The sequence below is a fragment of the Dermacentor andersoni genome, chromosome 7 (genome assembly GCF_023375885.2).
Source record: "Dermacentor andersoni chromosome 7, qqDerAnde1_hic_scaffold, whole genome shotgun sequence".
NCBI lineage: Eukaryota > Metazoa > Arthropoda > Arachnida > Ixodida > Ixodidae > Dermacentor > Dermacentor andersoni.
The window spans coordinates 95,577,608-95,599,121 of NC_092820.1; the positions used below are offsets into that span (position 1 = coordinate 95,577,608).

Here is a 21,514-nt window from a genome sequence, read left to right on the forward strand (position 1 = left end):
TCTGGCTCATGTAATAAATCAAAAGTTAAGAATAGCAATTTTAACTGAAACATTGAGTGGCAATGACGTGAGCAAGTCAGCGTATTCATTTAAGAACATGCCACTGTGTTCGGGTCCCCAGAAAAACGCGCGTGTTTGAGATGCACTATCTGGCACCAGTGCCGAAAATATGCTCAGTACTCAGGTTAAATGCGTACCCACGGAAAGCGTATAAGTAACAATAATTGCCTTAGGTTGCTGAATACCGAAGGGAGAAAGTGCGCGCAAGGTGAAAGTGTGCGGAATGCGCTTTGTTCTTTTTTTTTGCAGGTCGATAACACGAAGCCTTCAAGCAAGTAAAAAACATTGACTGAAGGCAGTGAATGCGGGAGACTAATGCCAGTGTTGTCACCTAAGAAGCGGGCCAGCTCAAAGGAGCTATGGACATTTTGAACTTTTCTAAAGTGCTACCACGAAAAAGACGAAGTTGTAACTACTCCTTTTGGTTCGTTTTTTGCTCATCAGATTAGCTGCCAGCGTTCGCCTTTGAGACCACCAAACACATGGCAAGCGCGCCAAATCGAATCTATAAGAGTGAAACGAGTAGCCAGGGCAACGAAGTCTCGGTGTTTTACTTCAAGAAAGAAAAAAAAAATGGAAAAGAGAAACTGGAGAGTTTGCTGGATGCGCGGAAGTGTCGCTGCCTCTCTTCCTGCCCTGCTCGTGCCACAAACGCTGCACACGCAGTCTCGGACGAGTCTTTCAGTGGGAGAGGCTGCGCAGGCGCGGGTGGCCGTGCTTGTGATGGCGGCGGCGGTTGGCCTGGCGCAGCCTGCGGTATCGGCCCGGGGGCCTGTTGTGGGCAGCGAGCTCGTTGTGCGCGGCTCCGGTGGTGACCGCAGCATCTCCGAAGGTGGCGCCTTTGTCCGGCACCGCCTTTGCAGCATCGCCCACTTTGCCGCTCGTGGTCTTGGCTTCGAAGTGGAGCTTGTTCACCTCCTCGTCGGCGGCGGCAGCACCGCCAGACTTGGCGGGTGGACCGGGGAGACCGGGGGCGCCGGGCTTGCCGGGACGTCCCGGGGTACCCGGCACTCCCGCGGGTCCGCCGTCCATGGAAGGATGTCCGGGCTCGCCCATTTCGCCGGGTGAGCCCATGTGGCCCGGCTCGCCGGGCTCTCCGGGCCCTCCGGGCTTCCCTGGCTGCCCGTCAGCTCCTGCACGAAGGAGTGTGGTTCAAGGAGTAGCGAATGGGTCTTCGATGGCAGTCGTGAAATGCAAACTCGGTTCACGAGAGCACTATACTGAAAAGCACGTAATGGTTAATAACCGATATGAATATACATATGTATAAGCGAGAAGAAAGGGCGTTAACCGAGGGGCCCGATTTTTATTAGTCATATAGTATGCAGCCAACAAACACTGACACCAAGGAGAACATAGGGAAAACAGGGGGGGAACGATCCGACAACCTTCGAATTTCGCGTGCGATGCTCTACCAATTGAGCTACCGTGGCAATGGGAGAGTATCGCACGAATTGTTTAGCCCCATATTAATCGGTTTTGCATAAATTACCAAGCATCAATTTTGCAAGAGCATAGTGATGTCTGTAATGTCCATCAGCCTCGTTTACATGGATACGGTAGAAGCATATAGTATATATCGTATCGCATATACTCATATGCCAACGTTTACATGAATGCTAATTTTATTGCAATTTATACGCAATTTGTTCTAACTTGTCTTGTGATGAGTTACGATTTTATTGTTTGCCCCTAACTGGATTTCTCAAATAGCAGTCGACCCCAAAGTACATTTATTAAATAAAGAGCTAAATACTGTCCAGCAAACTAACGCCACGTGGTGTCATATTTAAATGTTAGCGATTTCACTTCAGGTAAACCTGCTTTTACTGTCGCATTGGGAAATGCACCGAAAATACCCGCAAGGTGTCGGCTACATTCCTTCAGTTCTCCGTTGTTTGTCCGGAAACTTACGCGACGTTTATTTTCCGATAACATCCCTCATCGTGCCAAAATAACAAACTTTCCCAGTGTCTCGCAGCGGTTGTATGGCCCCTACGTGGTCTCTACTGTAGCGGTTGCATAGTCCAGCGGTAGACGAGTGCGGACGTCTCTTCCATTGTCACCTCCAAAGTGGACTTGGCTACGTTAATGACGGGAATCAAAGTACTCACCGATGTAAATGTCATTTGTAATTAACAAAGACGACACTGTTTCAACGCGTGTAATGCACTAACGAGTGAAAAGAAATTGCGTGCGGCCTGCTTCATAGGACGCCATTGTTATTGTTTTCCTATCCCTCAGTGTGGCAGCGCCCGCCGGTTTTCCATAATTCCTATAATTTCTAATCCGACAAGCTTTTCGTTACATGCGCGGTTGAAATGCGCATTCTCCATGTCAAACTACCTCTGTGTGTCGCATCTGGTGCGTTACGCCATCCTATAGCAAATTACCCCATTTATACGAGTTTGGATACGCTTGAAAGTCGACACGATACGCTTCTGTCACATTCGTGCAAGGACTTTGCTATGCCGCGAAGCGCAATTCCGATGTGAAGATTACCAATGTGAAAGCAACCGTTGCTTCATCATGCTCACAGAACCTTCATATGCCTGCAGTGAGTTTTGGCTGGTTACATGTAGCTTGTGAATAATGAACTGCCTTCGAGAAGGCCATTTATGAAGCAACTTTCCTTACTACGACGAAGCTAAAATGACGACAACTGCTCGTTGAAGTCTCTAAATAGAAAATGTTGTAGCTAAATCGAGAAGAAAGTCGCTAAATCTAGCATCAAACTTGCTAAGATGGGAACACTGATTACAGAGAAGGAATTACAAAAAGCAAAAAAAAAAGAAGTTTTCAAGGACAGTTTGTTTACACGACCCCAACAAACACGGGATGATGCAAGCAGCGGAAGGTGGCAATCGTATAGATAACCCGGCGACAGCCTACTCTGTAATGCAGTGCCTCCAGGGGGCGTCTTGCAAGCGGCTCGCACTGCGAAGAACCGTAACCCTTAACTGCTTAGCGCGAGCGCCATCTGTTACAGCGCGTGGCGGCTAGGCCCGAAAGACAATCCTAGCTGTTCAAGCAAAGAATAATTAACTAAAGATAGTTATGTAAGAAAACTTAGCATAAGAAGCTGTTTTGTTGGATCTGCCAGTGTGCAGCTGACAGCGCCCGCTTTTAAATGTGGGGGGGGGGCGGAGGAGGGGGGTAGGCGTATGCCCTACTTTGCTGCGCCACTTCTGATAGTGGGTGGCCAAGTGCCCCCTCCTCTGCCCGCCTCCTCCGGTAGACACGCCTATGGCTAACAACATAACATGCAGTGCGGTCGAACATTGGAATGGTAGCGTCAACATAGTTTCATCGGGGGCTATGTGCGCGACCCGAGAAAGCAGTGCGCGGAGGTCTCGCATCAGCGAACCTTCGCTATCTTCGTTGAAGAACGACTGCTCAAACAGGCAACTTTAATGTGCAGCTAAGGAAGTGAGTGGCTCTCGATAAGCTTGACTTATTGAGAGTGGCTTGCTGGTACAGTTTGCTTTGCCGTATCTGGCGCACTGGCACCTTATCATACTAAGCCTTGACGGGGTAATTCCGATACTCGATACCATTTTACCTGAAGCGTTGTACCGGCGTTTGACCCGATGGATGTTACGGCATGATCTCGACGCAAGAAGGCCGTATTCAATCAGATATATTCAGCCTCCCTGGTTAAGCCTAGAGCTCCGATAATCGATGACGGATATTGAAAACCGCCTCGTTCTGCCTCCGGCGCATTGCTGCCCAAGTGTTATGACACATAGCAGAGTAAATACAATGACCATTTGAGAATTTTGAATGCAAGCATTGACGACGACTGAATAGATCCGAGGAGGGCGACTTTCCTGGAGGAGCTGCCATATTTCAATCAGCAATTCTTCCCTCGACGAGCGTCATTCATCGGCTTCGTTCACGTTATATCGCCGCGTTGACGTCACACGCTGTGCATCTGCCGGATTTGGTTCGTCACTTTCGGCACAACTGGTCAACGGTGTAGCGCATAAATACAAGCATTGCATTAGATTGCGCGTTCCATAGAATAAAAATTGCTTATAACAAATATGTACGCATCGAATTTCTTGGCGTTAATGCTCATCGTGTTAAAGTCAACATTCATCGTGGAATAAGTTCAAGACTTCTTATGTGCGTCTTATCCACTCCTTATATATATATATTACATATATATGACGAAGCCGCTCAATACATTGCGCTGTTCCAAAATGAGTTTGGGATGCTTTGAGATGTCTCTATGCCAACGTCCCATGTTCTGGTTCTGATACAGGAATTTATTTTTTATTACGCAGAACACGAGGGGCGTTTGCCCGCGCAAATTCGTCGGTCACCATACCGGGTGTATTAGGCGTTCGCAAAAGTAATTGTGCAGCGAAAACGGTGGTCTTAAAATTTGAACTATTACATACTGAAGTGCACTGGTCTACAGGGGATGCTCAAAATGTCCACCGTCTGTCTTAAGCCTCGTCCCCACACGACACTGCACATGAATAAACCCTTTGTGGAGGGTTGCCGGAGTCACCTGCGCAGTGAGCCGTGTGTAGCTCCGGCAGGTGTGTGAATACTGCCTTCATACACCCGTGCTTCGTGCTCTCCACAGACGTTGTCTAACTACACCTCAATGCCTATCATTTCGCACGTGAAACGGCCATGTCGTTCAGAATTACCATACCGTTTTTTTTTTACTTTCTCGCTGCAGTTAATCAATACGCAATACGCAATCTCAATACGCAAGCGGCACCTCGAAACGCTGCGCTGAAACGGTGCAGTGCAAAGGCGACGCGTAAACGGACGATGCCTTCGCGCTTCCCTCTTCCTACGATATTATTCCCATTGGCACTGGGCGCGCAACCGCATGCAAAGTCACTTCGACAACATGGGCAAGACAGACCGCATTACGCCGCCGTGTAACCAAGCTTCATTTTACACCGCCTTACTTGGTCACTAGAGGGTTTCACTGCGATAAATGCTACGAAGTGGAGGGTGTTTATATTCAGATAGAATGCAGGAATAATATAAAGCCAGTAATTTCAGTGTACATGGCCGTCTTAAAGTGTAAAAACACGGAACGAGACCTCTACGACGATCCCTTCTAACTTTCCAATATAAACATGTGCCGTCGAGTCTAACTCAGACACTAAATGGCGTCATTCGTGTAATTACTGAATACTTAGGCTTTTCCTGGAAACAGTGTCCGTCTGGGCACGCAATTATTCAGCAGTGCCGTATCAATTTAACCAGCAGCCGAGGTTAAAGGAAAACACTGAATGAGCTTCAAATTCACGCCCACACATATTTCCTGCGATGAAACAAATAACGCGAACCGCGAAGCAGAGGCCAGGAAAGCGTCGCTCCGAAAATGTACTCTCGACTCACCATCCTTACCCGGCCGGCCGGGTTCTCCCGGCGTGCCGCCCGATTTCTCCGGAAGGTTCCGCCCTCCGGAGGGCTGCTGCCGTTCCGTTCCCGATGCCGGTGGCAGTGCCGGCAGTCCCGGCATTCCTGGCAGGCCCGGAAGGCCGGTCTTTCCCGCCTGCGGCGCACCGGATTCGTCCAGGTCCCTCCTCTCCGGCTCCGCGATGTCCCTCTTCCCACGCTCCTCGGGAGACGACGATCCCGCACTGCCCGACTGAGCCGACTTTCCCGGCTGACCCGGCTGCCCTGGCTGCCCTGGCTGACCAGGCTGTCCTGGAGCTCCGGCAGCACCCGCTGCCCCTGCCTCGCCAGGTTTTCCTTGGGCCGCCGCGTTCTCGTTAAGGCCTCGTTGGTCGGGACCTGCATTAATTATGGCGGCAAATCAATGATAAAAAAAACGCCGTTTGGCATTGGCTGATTACAGTGCAGCGCATTAAATCCATTTTCACAAGTAAATGTTGCTAGTAAAAGTTCAAGTACCTGTAGAGGTAGTTGCGAAATAAATCATTTTCTGGAGTCCACCTGAGCAAGCCTGAAGACTCGCGTAGCGCTGGTCATGTGGAAGTTTCCGCTCTATGTTTAACAGTATGCGGAAGATGGGGGCTTCACAAGTGCTCACAGCGAATCGTTTTTATGACGAAAGGCAAACTAGCGCTAGCAAAAGTTTCATTTTGTTAAGTTATGTGATATTTCTGTTTAAACGAATTTCTGCAGCGCCAGGTATTCTCTTGAGTGGAAACTAAGTGGCGTCAACGTAGAGGCACCACTCCTGAAAAAAAAAAAGAAGGGAAAGGAAGCTTAAAATGTAATTGGTGGCTTTGCGCGCTGAAAACCATCTGGTTATGAGGCCCGCCAAAATAAAAACAAACTTGTTGGTTTCATTTAAACTCCCGTAAAGACCGTTTCCCTGTAATCGTCCTGGTCATGACATTAAGTCAGGCAAACAAATGCGGCTCCGAATTCTTAATACACTTCCAGAACGTAGCGTCTTATGAAGTCGCAATTGACTGCTAGATTACTGAGCTTGGTTATGGGCGATCTTCAATCATCATCTTGACTATGTACGAACCAGAAAAAATATCATCATCATTTATAATTTATTTTTCCTTAAGGACCCGTGTCGGGGTATTACATAAGGGGGGTTACAGAAATTAAGGATAGAAACAAAGCTATGGTTACAATTTCTCACAAGACTCAGCCTGTGGATTCGTATTAAAACAAACAACAAGAACAACAACAACAAAAGAAGCCAAGAGGCACGCTTAATAGAACGCAAAAGCAAATCAGCAGAACAGTCACAATGTGAGACGGCAATCGCAAAAGAATGAAGGCACAGTACGGTCATTATAAGGTTTGGGTTTAAGGTAATCAGTAAGCAGCTGCATGAAGACAATGGGGTTGCGCTCATTGACAACTATATCTAGTAAGTTGTTCCACTCTATAATGGCGCTAGGCCAAAACGATTGAGAAAAGGAAAATGTTGAACCGTGCAAGCGCTGGATGCTGCAAGAGTTAAAAAGGCGGCGAGATGTACGGGTTGGTGGGATAAGAAGCCTTCAAATGCAGTTCGGCGAAGTTATAATAATGTCGCTGGAAAAGGCACAGTTTTGCAATTTTCCGACGCAACACCAATGGTTCGCGTCCTAGAGATGATTTAATCGCACTGACACTTTCTTCACGGCTGTACGTGGAAGTGATGAATCTAGCCGCACGATTTTGTGTTGATTCTAATATATTAATTAAGTAAGCTTGGTGCGGGCTCCAAATAGCTGAGGCGTATTCAAGTTTACTTCGAATAAAAGTTTCATAAGCTAGTTTTCTTGTGGATGATGGGCACAGCGCAAGGGTACGTCTGACGTAACCAAGTGATTTATTGGTGTCGGTAGCCAATTTTGTTATATGGTCGGACCAGGTCAACTTGCTATTAATAGTGATACCGAGATAACGATACGATTCAACGGTGGATAGGGCTGTCGAGTTTAAAAAGTACGGGTGATCCGTGTTAGAGTGTTTACGAGATACCTGCGTAAATTTACATTTGGAGATGTTAAGTTTCATTAAAGAGTTGGAGCACCAGGTTTCTAAAAGTCTTTTTGGAGCACCGCATGGTCGTTTGGGCCTGTAATGCAACGGTAGATTACGCAGTCATCTGCAAAAAGTCGGATATTGGATGATATGCCGCTGGAAATGTCGTTTAAGAAGAGGAGAAAGAGAAGGGGACCGAGGACGGACCCCTGTGTACTCCGGAGATGACGCTAGCAGTGGTTGAGCAATGATTTCCGATAGCTGTGTACTGGAATCGATTAGCAAGAAAGCAACGGGTCCATGACAGCGCGAGAGGGTCGAGACCGAGGCATGAAAGTTTGGCCAAAAGCCGCTGATGGGGAACACAGTCAAATGCTTTGGGCGAAGTCTAGATATATGACGTCAGTTTGAAGTGATGAGTCTAAGTTCAGGTGAAGTTCAGTAATAAATTAAAAAAGCTGTGTATCGCATGACAAACCAGGCCGGAAACCGTGCTGATTGTGAAAAAAGAAGGAATGATCACCGAGATGACATGCTATTTGCGAATAGATTATATGTTCTAGGAATTTACACGGAATACTCGTTAGGGAAATGCGGCAATAGTTGGAAAGATCAGAGTGGCTGCCTCACTTATATACCGGTACCACTTTACTAATCTTCCAGTCATTTGGAAGTGAACTATCATTAATGGAGTGGGTAAAAATTATTTGTAATATTAGACTGGAAATTGCTTTCGTACCTTTTATTATCTTAGCAGTGATGTTATCTGGCCCGGGGGCACTAGAAATCTTTAGATTATCAATAAGTTTCATAATGCCTTGAGAATTAATCGTAATGGGAAACATGAGGGGAAAACTGTGGCTGGGCAAATCAAAGTCCTTCAGTGCAGGCTCAAGAGTGAAAACAGAAGAAAAATATGAGTTGTTTACATCTGAACGCTGATCAAGCGGCCTGTTTGAACCGCCAGGATAAGTCAAGGAAATGTTATTGGATCTATTGCTTGGTTTCAGAATATTCCAAAATTTTTTGGGGTTGACAGATATGATGTTAGGCAAATTGTGGTGTAAGAACTTCTTTTTGGATTGTCTCAAAGTGCTAGTGTATTTGCGCAGGCATTTGAAGCACTTGTCCCACTTTCAACAAGATTCAGAGCGTTTTGCATAACGAAACAGACGTTTTTTCCTTCCTGACAGCCTCCGAAGTGTGTTAGAAGACCAGGGTTTTCCTAAATCACCGCGAATGCGAACAAGAGGTACATGTCTCTCAACAAGCAATAATAATTTATTCTTAAATAGCAACCAGTTTTCATCTACTGTACGAGAAGGAGCAGTCTCACGAAAAAAAAAATGAGAAAGTGTTCAGTTCAGTGTTAATTTTTCTAAAATCTGCTTTGTTGTAGTTCCTAATGTATTTGGTCGAGGGCTGTCTGAAAGAAACTGGGATGCAGATATTAAATAGCAGTAATTTGTGGTCGCTCAGACCGGCAACGGATGATAGCGATTTTATTATTTTGGGGTTAGTAACAAGGACAAGGTCTAGAATGTTCTCCCCACGGGTTGCCATATTAACCATCTGAGTAAAGTTGAATGTAAGGATTGTGTCAAAAGTTTTGGATTGCCGGTTATGTGCCTCTAGATTTGCCCAGTTAATGTCCGGAAAATTAAAATCGCCACAGAGCATAAAATTCGCAGACGGGAAGCGTGAGTAAAGATTCGCTAGTACAGAATTTAGTTAATGGTTGAAAGAAACATCACATTCAGGAGCGCGATATCAAGCAATAATCGCAATCATACTTGACCGAAGTGATATATTTACACACAAGATTTCATGTTGACAGTTCAATTTGGTGACATATGAAGGAACACTTTCTTTCACAAAAATCAAAATGCCGCCTCCCCTGCGCCCCAACCTGTCAAGCCTGTGAACAGCGTATGTTTGGTTATCATTTAGTAGCTCGTGGTCAGCAATTTTTGGATGCAGCCAATATTCCGGAAGTATAGCGAGGTCAGTATTGTTGTCTTTCAAAATAGATTCTAGGGCGTCTTTCTTAGGCAGGTAACTACGCTTGTTTGCGAGCAAGTCCGACATATTCTGATAAACACGGACAGTAATCGAGGCGAGGCGGGTCTTGGGGGGGGGGGGGGGGGGGAGAAGAGGGACGCGCATGCCTGGAAAGACGCCGTGACCGCTATGCCCTCAGTTCAACTATGCAATCAGTTTCAGCATTGTACGTGAATTGCTTGCCATCAAGAAGCAGCCTGTCAAAGCGAAGTATAAGTGATCTGCCTCTCTGTTGTGCATGAAGATAAAGTTTCCTTCGCCCCTGTCGAACTCTGGCTGAGTAGTCCTCGCGAATCGAAAAATTCGTGCTCTTGAGCTTAGAAGCCACTGCAACAATTCTTGATTTATCTTTAAATCTTGCATATTTTACAATAATAGGCCTAGTTTTGTCTTGCTGGTAACGACCAAGTCGGTGCCCACGCTCCAAGTCGTCTGTACTAACGGATAAACCGAGTTTCTCGGAGCAGAATGATACTATTTTTGTCTGGGACTCAAGCCAAATCTCAACCTTTGTGTCTTCAATTCCACAAACAAGTAACTTTGAACGACACAGGCGATTTTCTGCATCACCGCATTTTTCGGTAAGAACTTTGATTTCAGTGGAAAGTCTTGCAAGGCTACCATTCACGTCCGCCTTCAAACCTATTTCGTTTGACTGAGTCGAATGTACGAACCTGCTCAGCTTTACAGTTTCTTCGGCATAAGGTGATTTGTCGTACCATTGGAGCATGATGTCTATGAAAGTGCAGTTTTTAAATAGTGTTAAGTAGCTATTGTATGCGAATTTTGAGGCGCGCTCTGTCGCTCTCAGTATAACCCTGCTGTCCAGAACTGATGTCAAGGTTCCTGTAGCGCGGACGTCTTTCCGGTTGCCCTCATAATGGCGGCCAAAAGGGCGAGGGTAGTGTTTTTTTATTTATGCTCAACCTAATCACACGGCACCAATAGGCACAGACAAACAAGAGGCAGAGAACACGTAATACCAGCTTACAAGCGGTTGGTGAAAATAGAGGTAATTCAATGTATTTTAAACGTACATGCAATCGCGGATGCTAGAACACTGCACCGACAAACAACATTACACAAAGCGCCAAAATGTATAAAATAAACAGAACTCGTTTTCCAAACGTATTTTTTTTCAGAGCTTATAATGTGTGCGATTTCAAGACTTGAGAAAAGGTTTGGGTGGAAACAAAAAGAAAAATCAATTCCGTCGCAGTTTGAGCATGCCTGCTCAAATCAAATGGTGCACCTTATGCGTGTGCTTGTTCGAACAATGCAATGTATTAAAGCAATTTCACTTTGCGATGCGGTGGCCTAAACATATGCTCACGAATGTGATCGAGATGCATACGCACGCACATGCACAAATGCATTACATACATACATACATAAATACATACATACATACATACATACATACATACATACATACATACATACATACATACATACATACATACGCATACATACATATATACATACATATATACATACATACATATATATCACACAGTTAAGTGTGCGGGCAGCTTGGAAACCTTACGGTGTATGGGTGCCAGCAAAAAAAGTCCTACGTTAGTGCAGTATTAGGTTTGAGCCAAACAGGCAGGAATGTTCGTCTCGCACACCAGCATACGTAGCACATTTAAAATCCAGGCAGCGCGACCTGGCTCAGCAAATATTCTGCTTTTTTCTCAGATACAACCCGCACACTTTTGACCCTGCATGTGCGTAAGTACATACGTATGCATGCATATGTGCACAACGCATATAAGGTCCTCTTAAACATCCTGTTAAGCCTCCTTAAAATGCTTCTCTCACTACCTTGCTGGCCTGCCGAGCCTCCAACTTGTCCTGGCTGTCCTGCAGGCCCGGTTCCTTCCCCTGTTCCAGACTGTCCCGGCTGTCCTGGTTGTCCTGGTTGTCCTGGTTGACCAGGCTGTCCCGGTGCGCCTAGTTCGAGAACACCAGCAGGCGTGTTGTTGCACTCTCGAGTAACTCCCGTGCAATCTAGTAAAGTTTACCACTCTGCAATGTATCGTTGACACGCTAACCGATTTTTTTTACCTTGTAACTACAGGTGCGCTTTAACCGAAAGCAATTCCAAACTGATTCCAATTATGCAACCAGCACTCCACAATTGGTCAAAATATTTTTTGGCAACTTCCTAAAAGAATGAAGACAAGCAAACGCATACATGTGGTATCAAGTACGATAGACAAAAAATTCGTCTTTTTGGTAATAAGTCGGCAAATATCGTCAAGTTGTCAGTGCCACATTTCGAAGAAGAAGGACTCGAAGAAATTTTAGCCTGAGCCCCAAATCTCTCGCTCAACAGTGAACGATTCTACATATTGTGAATAGGAACAAGCAAGCAACACACGTGCATCTGTGCAGCTGTGGTTGCCAAGATAACGTTCATGCGGCGGATAGGGGAACTTGGGTCTCGTGCCGTTAATATCCAAAGCCTAGCCCTTCCAAAAAGCCACAGAAGCAAGCCGCATAGATCAGCTCCGTACGTGGCGTCCCAGGACCGCTCCAAGATCAGCTACGATTCACGACATAAGAATGTGTCGTACGATAAAGGGGACATAGTATGGCTTTGGATACCACTTCGCAAGCGCGGCCTGCGCCAGAAGTTTCTGGCTCGTTACACCGGGTCTTTCGTCATCACCAATCGCCTTAGTGATGGGACCTATTCTATTGCTCGTTGCGTTTCTAATGGCTACCGGTCTAAGAAGACGCAGGTTGTTCTCGTTGCCCGCCTGATGCACTATCGTCTCCGTGTTATCTCCGTGGACGTAACAGTAACTCGCCCAGCGGGCTTCGTCTGTGAAGGGAGGAGTGTTACGCTAAAGCTACAGGAAGGGCGAAGAAAGAGGAGAACGAAGTGCACTTGTCTTTGGATCGGCTCGGTGTGCGAGCGGGCAACCTCCTATCCTATTAATGAATTCATATTTAAATAAACGCATCCCATCGTAACAATATTCCTTCTCTACAAGTATCGGTGGGCTCTCGGTATGAGGGCACCAGAGAGTGCTCCACATGTACTCTTACAGAAGCAACGTCGTATTGGGCTGCTGACACTCATAGTAACCGAATGTGCAAGGAGCCCTTACCAGACACTGCGTTCATGTCCGCAGCGTCAAGTAAAAATCACTCTATTAACCGACACAAACTCTCATCGTGTGTGAGTTGATTCTTTTCAATGCTTACACGATGCCTAACGTAAATACAGCACTGATTCACGCACAGCAATAAAATGCATTGCCTTTTTCTTTTCTCTTTCCAATTTGCGACACAACCAAATGTATTTCCACTCAATCTCTACGAAAGTATTTGTAAAATTAGTTTTCTCTGTGATACCATGACAGGTTTCCCGACTTTTAACGTTACAATCCGGTACGCAAAAGGCCCGTATGCCTTTTATTGGTAGTGGTACATAATCATAGGGATCCTGCATGAAAACGAGCATGTTACCATATAGATGCTTATAACCATATATGATTACAATACGGATCGTATGATATTTAAGTAATATTGACTTACATCACTCCATATGCCAACCATCGTTCCTTCGTAATTTTCCGCGCTATTATTCAACTTTTACTCCCTTGGTTTAGCACTGGTGGCGCACCTTGTCATGGTATTGATGCAAGAGCACCATGTCGGCCACTTTTTTTTATCTTCAGAGCACGAGAAAGGCTGAAGGTTTGGCGTATTGAATTACTAACACAACTCCAAAAAGCGAGACGCCATAGATTCTGCTTCCACAGACCTGGAGCTCCCGGCAGTCCCGCTGCTCCCGGAGCACCTGCCGCTGGTGGCTCATCGTTTGCGCCCAGATTATGGCTGTAAAGTCCGGCCCGTTGGCCGGAACCTATCTGAGCTGGCAAACCGTGGACGGCAGAGAGACCGGGATTGTATAGCTGTCCCTGACCGCCAGAGAGAACTTCGCTAGCCTGTGAACCCGCACGGCCTAGCGTGTCCTGTCCCGTGATCTGCGGCTGCTGGGCTGACTGGCCATCGGCTCCACCTTGAAACATTGCAGAGCACCAAAAGAAAAAAAAATATGTAGGGTTAGCAAACTTTTTGCAGCTTCTTACATGCCCTAACAGCGATAAGGATGCGGCACTTTTGGACAGACATTTATTGCCTATCGTATGGCTGTCACTTGCAAGAACGATCTGCTACAAAGCAAATAATAAGCAGTGCTATACGTCCAGACGTTCATTTCTCCATCTAATTTCTCGCAGTCATCTAAGTCGCACACCTAAACCGTCGGTAGGGACAGCAGTGCGACTGCACTCGATGCATTTGGAAATCGACCGATGAGGACCGCCATCAAGTCAAGGGCCTAGCGTTGCGGTATCGCTACGCCCCACGTCTGCCCTCGCCATAATGCCCTGCTGTGCCTCTCAGCGTCATAGCCACGTTCACTTGAAAAGGACTTGCTTTTACTCAACGATCACACGTGACACGTGGATTCAAAAGAGAAATGGTAATATTCAACAAGCTGCTTTCCTGTTGATCGTTTACTCTCATTGAGCACGGAATCCGTCTGAGCAGGCATTCCCTACGCTGCAGGTAGACTGCGAAGAGGTTCCTCTCCCTGGTCGCCTCGGAAATAAATTGCGGTTTTCTCGTTTCAGTGTTTCAGTGTTTTTGCAGGGGGTGCAACAGAGCTGCCTGCGCTTTTCAGAAGTACACATATTTGCGTTTTCAACCGTTCCGTATTGAAAACTGAACGTCGACAACTGCGCGACTTCCTTGTCCACGCGCATTTGAATGGGCTATCGTTCTATTACGCAGTGTTACACGGGTAACAAAGGCAGTGGCTTTTAAATTGTCATGGCCGGATGCAGAATAAGTGCCAATGGAGCATTAAAGCTGCTATTGTCCCGAACGATTTTAAACTCTAGGGCCAGTATCCTTAGCCAAGACGTTTTGGAGATGCTTTTACATTTGTTCGATGTCAGCCCCCGCGCTGGGTGCATCTCAATGGAAAGACCGGCGTGTTCTGAGCGATTTATCCGACCACCATGCACCGAAAAGCAGATCCACGAAAGTGATCCGTAGAGAATACGGTCCCAGCATGCTTGTTTACAAGCCTAAACACGAAGAAGCATGGCACCGTATCTCACGTATATCGTCGGAAGAAAAAAAAGAAGCACAACCGCATGATTTGTGATTGCCTGTCAACTGAGTAGTGTTCACGCTGCATAGGTAACATGGCCTTGCCTCTTTTTTTACGCTTTAGAGAAAGTAGGATGCCTGATACCACTTCCCTTGAAACTAGCTGTTTGAGAGCGCCATCTGACATCGGGTTTTGTCTTCTATATTTCTCACCCTACATTGCAATATAGCTGCACGAATTGAAGATAGGACCACACATTCTCGAAAATGCAATAATTGGCGTCTTATAACACGCGTAATTTAGGGACAACCATGAATTTATGTTCGTATTGCCGTGCAACTTGTCCGCCGCTACAAGCGGCCCAAAGCATGACGCTAGGAGCAACTCCACACGGGGATGGGCTCAAGCTTACCGCCATGAGTTGGATGCTTCCGGCAGTGGCATTTGCCTGACGAAAATAGTATTATAGTATCTCCGGTATCGCGGAAGATCCAAAGCAACCGCGTAATATAACATTTGCGGACGCTGGTAGTGGCTTCTGCTTGATCTCACTAGCATGCCTTGCACAGACGCTTTTGTATTCCAACAGTGTTCTCGTCAAAAAAAGAAAAAAAAAAACAGAGAAAAGTTTAAAAAGGGAACGTTCGCGATCACGCCACTGCCAAAAAATTTGCACCAGCGGCGGTCTAGAATATCCTTTGTTACTGCAATAATAGCACTTGGTATAACTGAGCATTCTGCGCAACTAGATGGCGCCACCAATCATTCAGCATACGCCTACGCTAACCTGCTAAGCCGCTTGCATGTGCCAGAATATTGGACACGCTAAAGCTGGCAAGGCCAGAATAGCGACCAGCGCCACTTTGGCGATGGCCGCCTGGTGAAGTGCCCGTGTGCTGAAGCTTTAGGAGTTCCGGTACAGAGCATTAAAGGAAGGAAAGTAACGCAAGAGAGGTGAAGATTATTGTTTGTTTTACAAGATGCGCTCCAAGGGAGGAAACATTTTTAAGCGTGTAAAACGGGCAAAATGGAAAGTGGGTGTTAAAGACAACCACTAAATCAGTGTACACTGATAACGTACGATTTCTAGAATTTAGTTGTGATAATCTCACGGAGATATGCCAAAATATTAAAAGATGAAACAATGGTCAATGTTCTATCTTTTTGAATTTGGCGCTGGAGCAAGAGCATCTGTCGATCAGTGGGACATCGTGGATTCCAAAGCTGTTTTTTTAATCATTTGGGTCGTTTTGGTTCATTAATAGCTCTAAAATATGCAGTCTTGAGCTGTTTTAGAATACTACAGCATTTTGCATCTTTACGGATAAATAATTTAACTATCGCCGAGGAGACGCTGTCGAAACACATGACGTCACAGAGAGTGCAGGAACTGAAAAATTGGAGTCGCCACCCGCCTTTCGTTTTCGCGGCTTGCCTGGCTTACTGCGTCTGCTCGTGGTTAGAGTGGTCTTTGTTGAGTGATTCTGGAAGGGCAATTTACAGTTACAGCCCAGAAAGCTTTTGTATTCATTGTGCCGTTTAATCAGGAGACCTGCGAATCAGGCGAGCTGGTATCGATTCATTGTTAGTATACCACGCAAACAATGAAGACGAAGCTGAGACACGAAGTGATACAGTGCATGGTGCGGTCGCTTCGTCTTCGTTACCCATCTGTTTACTATTCGCTTAGGGCACAATTATTCTTTCATCAATTGCAGTGCATACTCCAAAACACCTAATGAATTGGTTTACATGACGTCATCTTGTTTGACTTTACGGGCTGTGAAGAAAGCCCGCGAAAGCCCTCGTGACTTCGGCGACCTAAATACTATTCAAAGACCGAATTCATCCAAGATGTACATATGTTTAAGGTTTGGGTCTAGATGCGTGAAACACACAGCAGATAGGAATGGCTCTTGTATTTAAATCCATTGTATCCTTCGCTCGTGTCTGCTTTGTCCCGTGGGCTTGTAAACTTCATGCAGCTTGTAACCGTGCAACACAAATGTCTGGGTGAATTCTTTTGACTGCAACGAAAGATATGATGCACCTAAAATACGAGCGCCTTTCGTCGTAACCGTCTGTGATAATCTTCTGGGCGCGTCATACGCTTCATCGCGGAGAAACAAGTTGCCTTTTTACCTTGATTTGTGGGCATGTCAACGAGCCGGAAACGACTTCGCCGGCGCTTCCTTCCACTCAAGACGTAGCTGTTGGACATCTCCTCGACGTAGATGCCACTGTGACCCCGGCTGATATCCTTGTAGCCGGTAGGGGCTGCGGGGGCGGGCGCTTCGGCCGACTGGACATCGGAGATCTGCCTCGCAGGATAGCCAAAGTCACGCTGTCTGTACCGCCTGTACTGACCTGGTAAGGAGCAGGAAATGCATGTTTGAGAGCAACATTAAGCCATAAACTGGGTCTTCGGTTAGCGATTTCATCTGCTAAGTCCCGTCTTGTCGCCGAGGCTATAGACAACGGGCGTTCAAGAATTCTACAGCATTCTGATTTTTAAGTTTACAGAATACTCTAAAATCCCTTGGGGCCGGTAGCCTAATTCTAGTCCTTGAACTGGGTTATTCAAAGAACTGGATTTTGCTCGCAAAAAAAAAAAAAAAAATCGAGACACATATTCAACTACTTATGAAGGAATCAGTAATTAAATCCTGATTGAATTACTTAACGCTACATGTTGCAATTTTCGAATTATAGCCGGTGAGTACGTAAGGCTTATTCATTTAAAACAAATTTTCACGATGACACACCTTTCGAGATATTCCTTGTCAAAGCGTGCGCCTAAATACATGAGCGTTCTAGTCACTTACGTGCTTCAATGCATAAAAAGGGGGGCTTCTTAAAAAAGCATGTGGAACAACAGTGCATTTTTTACCGCGAGGTCGATGCCTCATATAAAATGACGGAAATGCAATCAAAACAAAAAAGGTATGACGCGTTTGCGTCACGTGTCTCCTTTTACACTCCGCTTTTCGCACTGGAGCATTTCGAACTGCTCTCGGCGTCACCAAACTGCTCCGGTTCTGCCATTGGATCACAGTGCTCCTGTTCTTTTTCGCCCATTGTAACGCAGTTACTTTTCAGAGATCACTTTCGGAGATGCATTTGATAACTCTTTCTCGCCCAATGATTTGTGATATTAGAGAGCAGAAGAGTCATATTCTTGATGCCTAGGAGGCCTAGTGCCTTTGGCGTTGCGCTGCGAAGCGCGAGACACCTAATCTTTGACTTACGTATCTCTTAGTGACACTCGCACCTGGGCGCTGGTGTTCTTTAGGTGAGGCGAGCGAACGTCTTTCCCCTAGCGCGATATGCAGCAAGTAGCGAGGGAGGGCGTGGAGGATGGATGGATCTTATGAGCGTCCCCTTTGGAACGGGGCGGTGGGTTGCGCCACCAAGCTCTTGCTATTATACTGCCTAATGTCCTACCTAGGTTAAACAATAAAAAAGAGAAAAAATACTATGAACTCCCACACCCAAATTTTCTGATCCCCTATTGCTAACTGTGCTTTTGTACGTCTCCGTTTTTTGTCGTTTCCCTACTTTTCTTCCTCCAATCCTCTAATCGCCCCTTACTAATGCCTATTGCGGACATGTTTACTTTTCCATTGCTCTCGCTGAACCCGAGGGCTTCAAGGAGGCCAGTGGTGCCTAAATGGACCGCTGGCATATATCTTCACATTCTGATAAAACATGCTCCATAATTTCCCTAGCTTTACCGCAGCAAGCACATGCTTCTTGTTCTTTCTTATATCTCGCTTTATAGGTGCGTGTTCGAAGGCACCCGATCTCGCTTCGAAAAGTAATGAAGTAATGAGCTTCCCTTTGAGTTATCATAAATTGTTTGTTTCCTGATTTCGTTTTTTCCTCTTAAGTAGTTACTCATGGCAGGTTTCCTTTCCATTGCCGCCACCCATGAGACTATTTCAGCCTCTCTGACTTTCCACTTGACCGTCTTTGTTGCTGTGTTGCCCACTCTACAGGCCACATACTTGCTGGTAAGCCTCCTAGTTCTTTTTCTCCACTGTGAATCAATGTTTTTCCTGTACAGATACCTGAACACTCTCCCAGCCCAGTTACTTTCTTCTACATTCCTCAGGTGTTCTTCATACTCAATTTTACTGCGAGCTTCCCTCACTTCAAAACTAGTCCAGCCCATATCACCCTGCACAGCTTCATTTGTAGTCTTACCGTGAGCGCCCGATGCGAGGCGACCCACTAAGCTTTGTTTCCCATCGAGGCCTGATTGTACCCTTGTTTTAAAGAAAACAACCGCATTTCCAAAAGTAAGTCCTGGAACCATTACACCTTTCCTCATACCTCGGAGGACCTCGTACCTATTGTATCCCCATAGCGCTCTGTGCTTCATTATGGCTGCATTTCTCTTCCCCTTCACTGTTATTGTCTTTTCCTGTGATTGATTTTCCTGTGAGGAAGCGAAGCGCATGCGCCACCTGGCGGGGCGTAGCCCCCTAGCGAGCGGCGCACGAACCACATCTTGCGCGCCATCTCCGGTGCTGACCTCAGAGCATGTAACAGCTCGCGCGCGCAGCTGCTGCGAGCAAGTGAGCGAGCGAGCAGGTGTGCGCCGGGAGAGGATACGCGAGAGTGGAAGGAGTGATGTCACATCCGCTCTGCTAGGCAGATGTTCAGTATATACCAGGCAACTGTTTTCCATTAATTAGCCGGTTAAATACCATGCCACCTTCTTATTTGGGAAGTCACTAAAGACGTCATTGCTTAGCCTTTCCACTTCCGGGTTTCTAGGAATTTCGCCAAAGTCGTGCTGACGTGGCGGGTTTCTAAATTCTACGATTCCGTGCTTTGGTGCGCGGTAATCAGTGATTTCTAATTAATTCCGAAAACTCCAGGCACTTTGGTAACTTAACGTGAACTAAACTTATGCTCTCATATATATATAATGAAATCCACGAATTTTGTACTGTACTATGTTTCTTTCTAAATTTTTTCCCGATTTACTTTGAATTTCGTTCCCGGTCGTCTCAGGAGGTGGAGCGGACATGCTGCGCAAGAACGAAGAGTGTCCCTCGATGCTCAGGAAACTAAAGAAAGGAACGGTTATTTACAACTAGTAGAAGGAATTAGAAGACACTCACCGCTAACGGCTACCACTGACGCCGCCATCAGCACAACGGCGAGCGCCACACGCACCATTCTTACCGCCCGACGTCGTGAACCTGCAACCGTGGAGGTGAAAAAAAAAAAAAAAAAAATCGACGGCGTCATTGACGCATGCAAAAATGCAAACTACGTATAATTGACGGCGCATAACAAGCGACTACCATATCGCGAGACAATTATGCTCGCATAGTAGTCTATCATACTGAGTGAGTCATATGCTCGAGAATGTGTTATTGCAATGCGAAGTAAGACTCTAAAAAATACAGCTCCTGCGAAAAAGAAATCCCCTTGCGATTGAACGGTAAATGCGAGAGAAACGCTTTAGCATTAGGTCGTACCTGTTTGAGGTCCCCGATCCATAATTTAAACCTCGTTCAGCGCATTGCCAAACAGTTTAGGAGCTCACTCGTTACACGTCCTGCCTTTTCGAGGAGCGAAGGGCAACTGACAGTGGTCCGGCCCAGACCACGGATGTGTTTTTTTTCCGCTTTCGCACTGCTTGTGCGAATGCATTAAACAAATTGTAACGGCTGGAAAGAGCACACAAATGGTATCGAAGGAATCATCCATTCCGGCAGGACTAACATGAAGCACCCGTTCATTAAAGTACGCCGCTAAGCTGAACAGATAGGGAGACAACCCAAGTGTTGTAAATGTTGAAGCTCAGGCGAGTTCGCAACTATTAATTCCGATGGCACTCACAGTGCACACGTACCAAGGGAATAAGGGAGAGGCAACGACTGACCACTCTCGTCTTGTGTCTTATTTCCTTACTATGTGCGTGCTGTGAGAACCATTTAAACAAGTGGCATGTCTCCCTATCAGTCCGCCTCTCACCACGCTGTCTCGAACTTCAAACGCCATGCTATGCACACTAGCCTGCGTCGCGTGCTGTTGCTCCACTAAAACAGGAAATTTCGTTTTAGTGCTATGTGATGTTCGTAAATTCAGCAATATCCCCACTTTTTCTTTTAAATATTGCAAACCTATTCAATCCATGCAGGAGGGGCATTGTGTATAGCATCAGGGACAATTGTTACAAAAGGAAACATTTCTTAATATATATATAACAGCGGTGGGTAACCACTCTACTTGAACCTTTCAAAGCATAGGTTACGCGATATCCGTCAACAGCGCCGTAAAGTACAGTCAACAGCAAAAGTTTACGGGATGGGGTTTCCCCTTCAAATGTGAATTCCTACACTGTTAAGGCATGACACTTCGTAGTTAATGAATCACTCTCTAGGTGGCGAAGGCTTCTACATGCTGGAGCATTTAATTCGAGGCTGTGTGACCACGCTTCGCGAGAATTCAGCTTCTTGGCAGATCATGCGTCCCGTGAACTTTTGCGGTTGACTGTACGTGTTCGCTGTGCAGGTGGTGTACCAGCTGGCAGCGCTCAAAATCAAACATGCAACGTAGGATGCGGCAATGTGTAATAATCGCAACGGACGAGCGATAAGCTTTCTTTCAAAATAGGTTACCTTTGCAGCGACAACCGTCGACATAATACCGTATCAGTTTCCCGGCAATCACGCACGAAGCTTTAAAGAAATTTGAATTATTCTACACGCATATACCCTAGTGAATGATAGTCGGACTACCGCAGGGAGAAAGCGTGCAAATATTTAGCTTCAGACATTCGTTCACGTAATTAAC

The 21,514-nt window shown here is 46.1% G+C and overlaps 1 protein-coding gene across 1 annotated transcript; it reads right to left on the reverse strand.

Annotated features, from left to right (window-relative positions):
* Window positions 1–587: 587 nt before the first annotated feature.
* Window positions 588–20,326, reverse strand: LOC126534089 (uncharacterized). Its single transcript, XM_050181310.3, has 6 exons — window positions 19,831–20,326; window positions 16,841–17,065; window positions 13,340–13,597; window positions 11,386–11,514; window positions 5,434–5,832; window positions 588–1,193 (listed from the first exon to the last, which is right to left on the reverse strand). Exons 1-6 carry the CDS (start codon window positions 19,958–19,960, stop codon window positions 742–744), a joined length of 1,593 nt encoding a protein of 530 aa, XP_050037267.2. The 5' UTR covers window positions 19,961–20,326; the 3' UTR covers window positions 588–741.
* Between the last annotated feature and the right edge of the window lie 1,188 nt (window positions 20,327–21,514).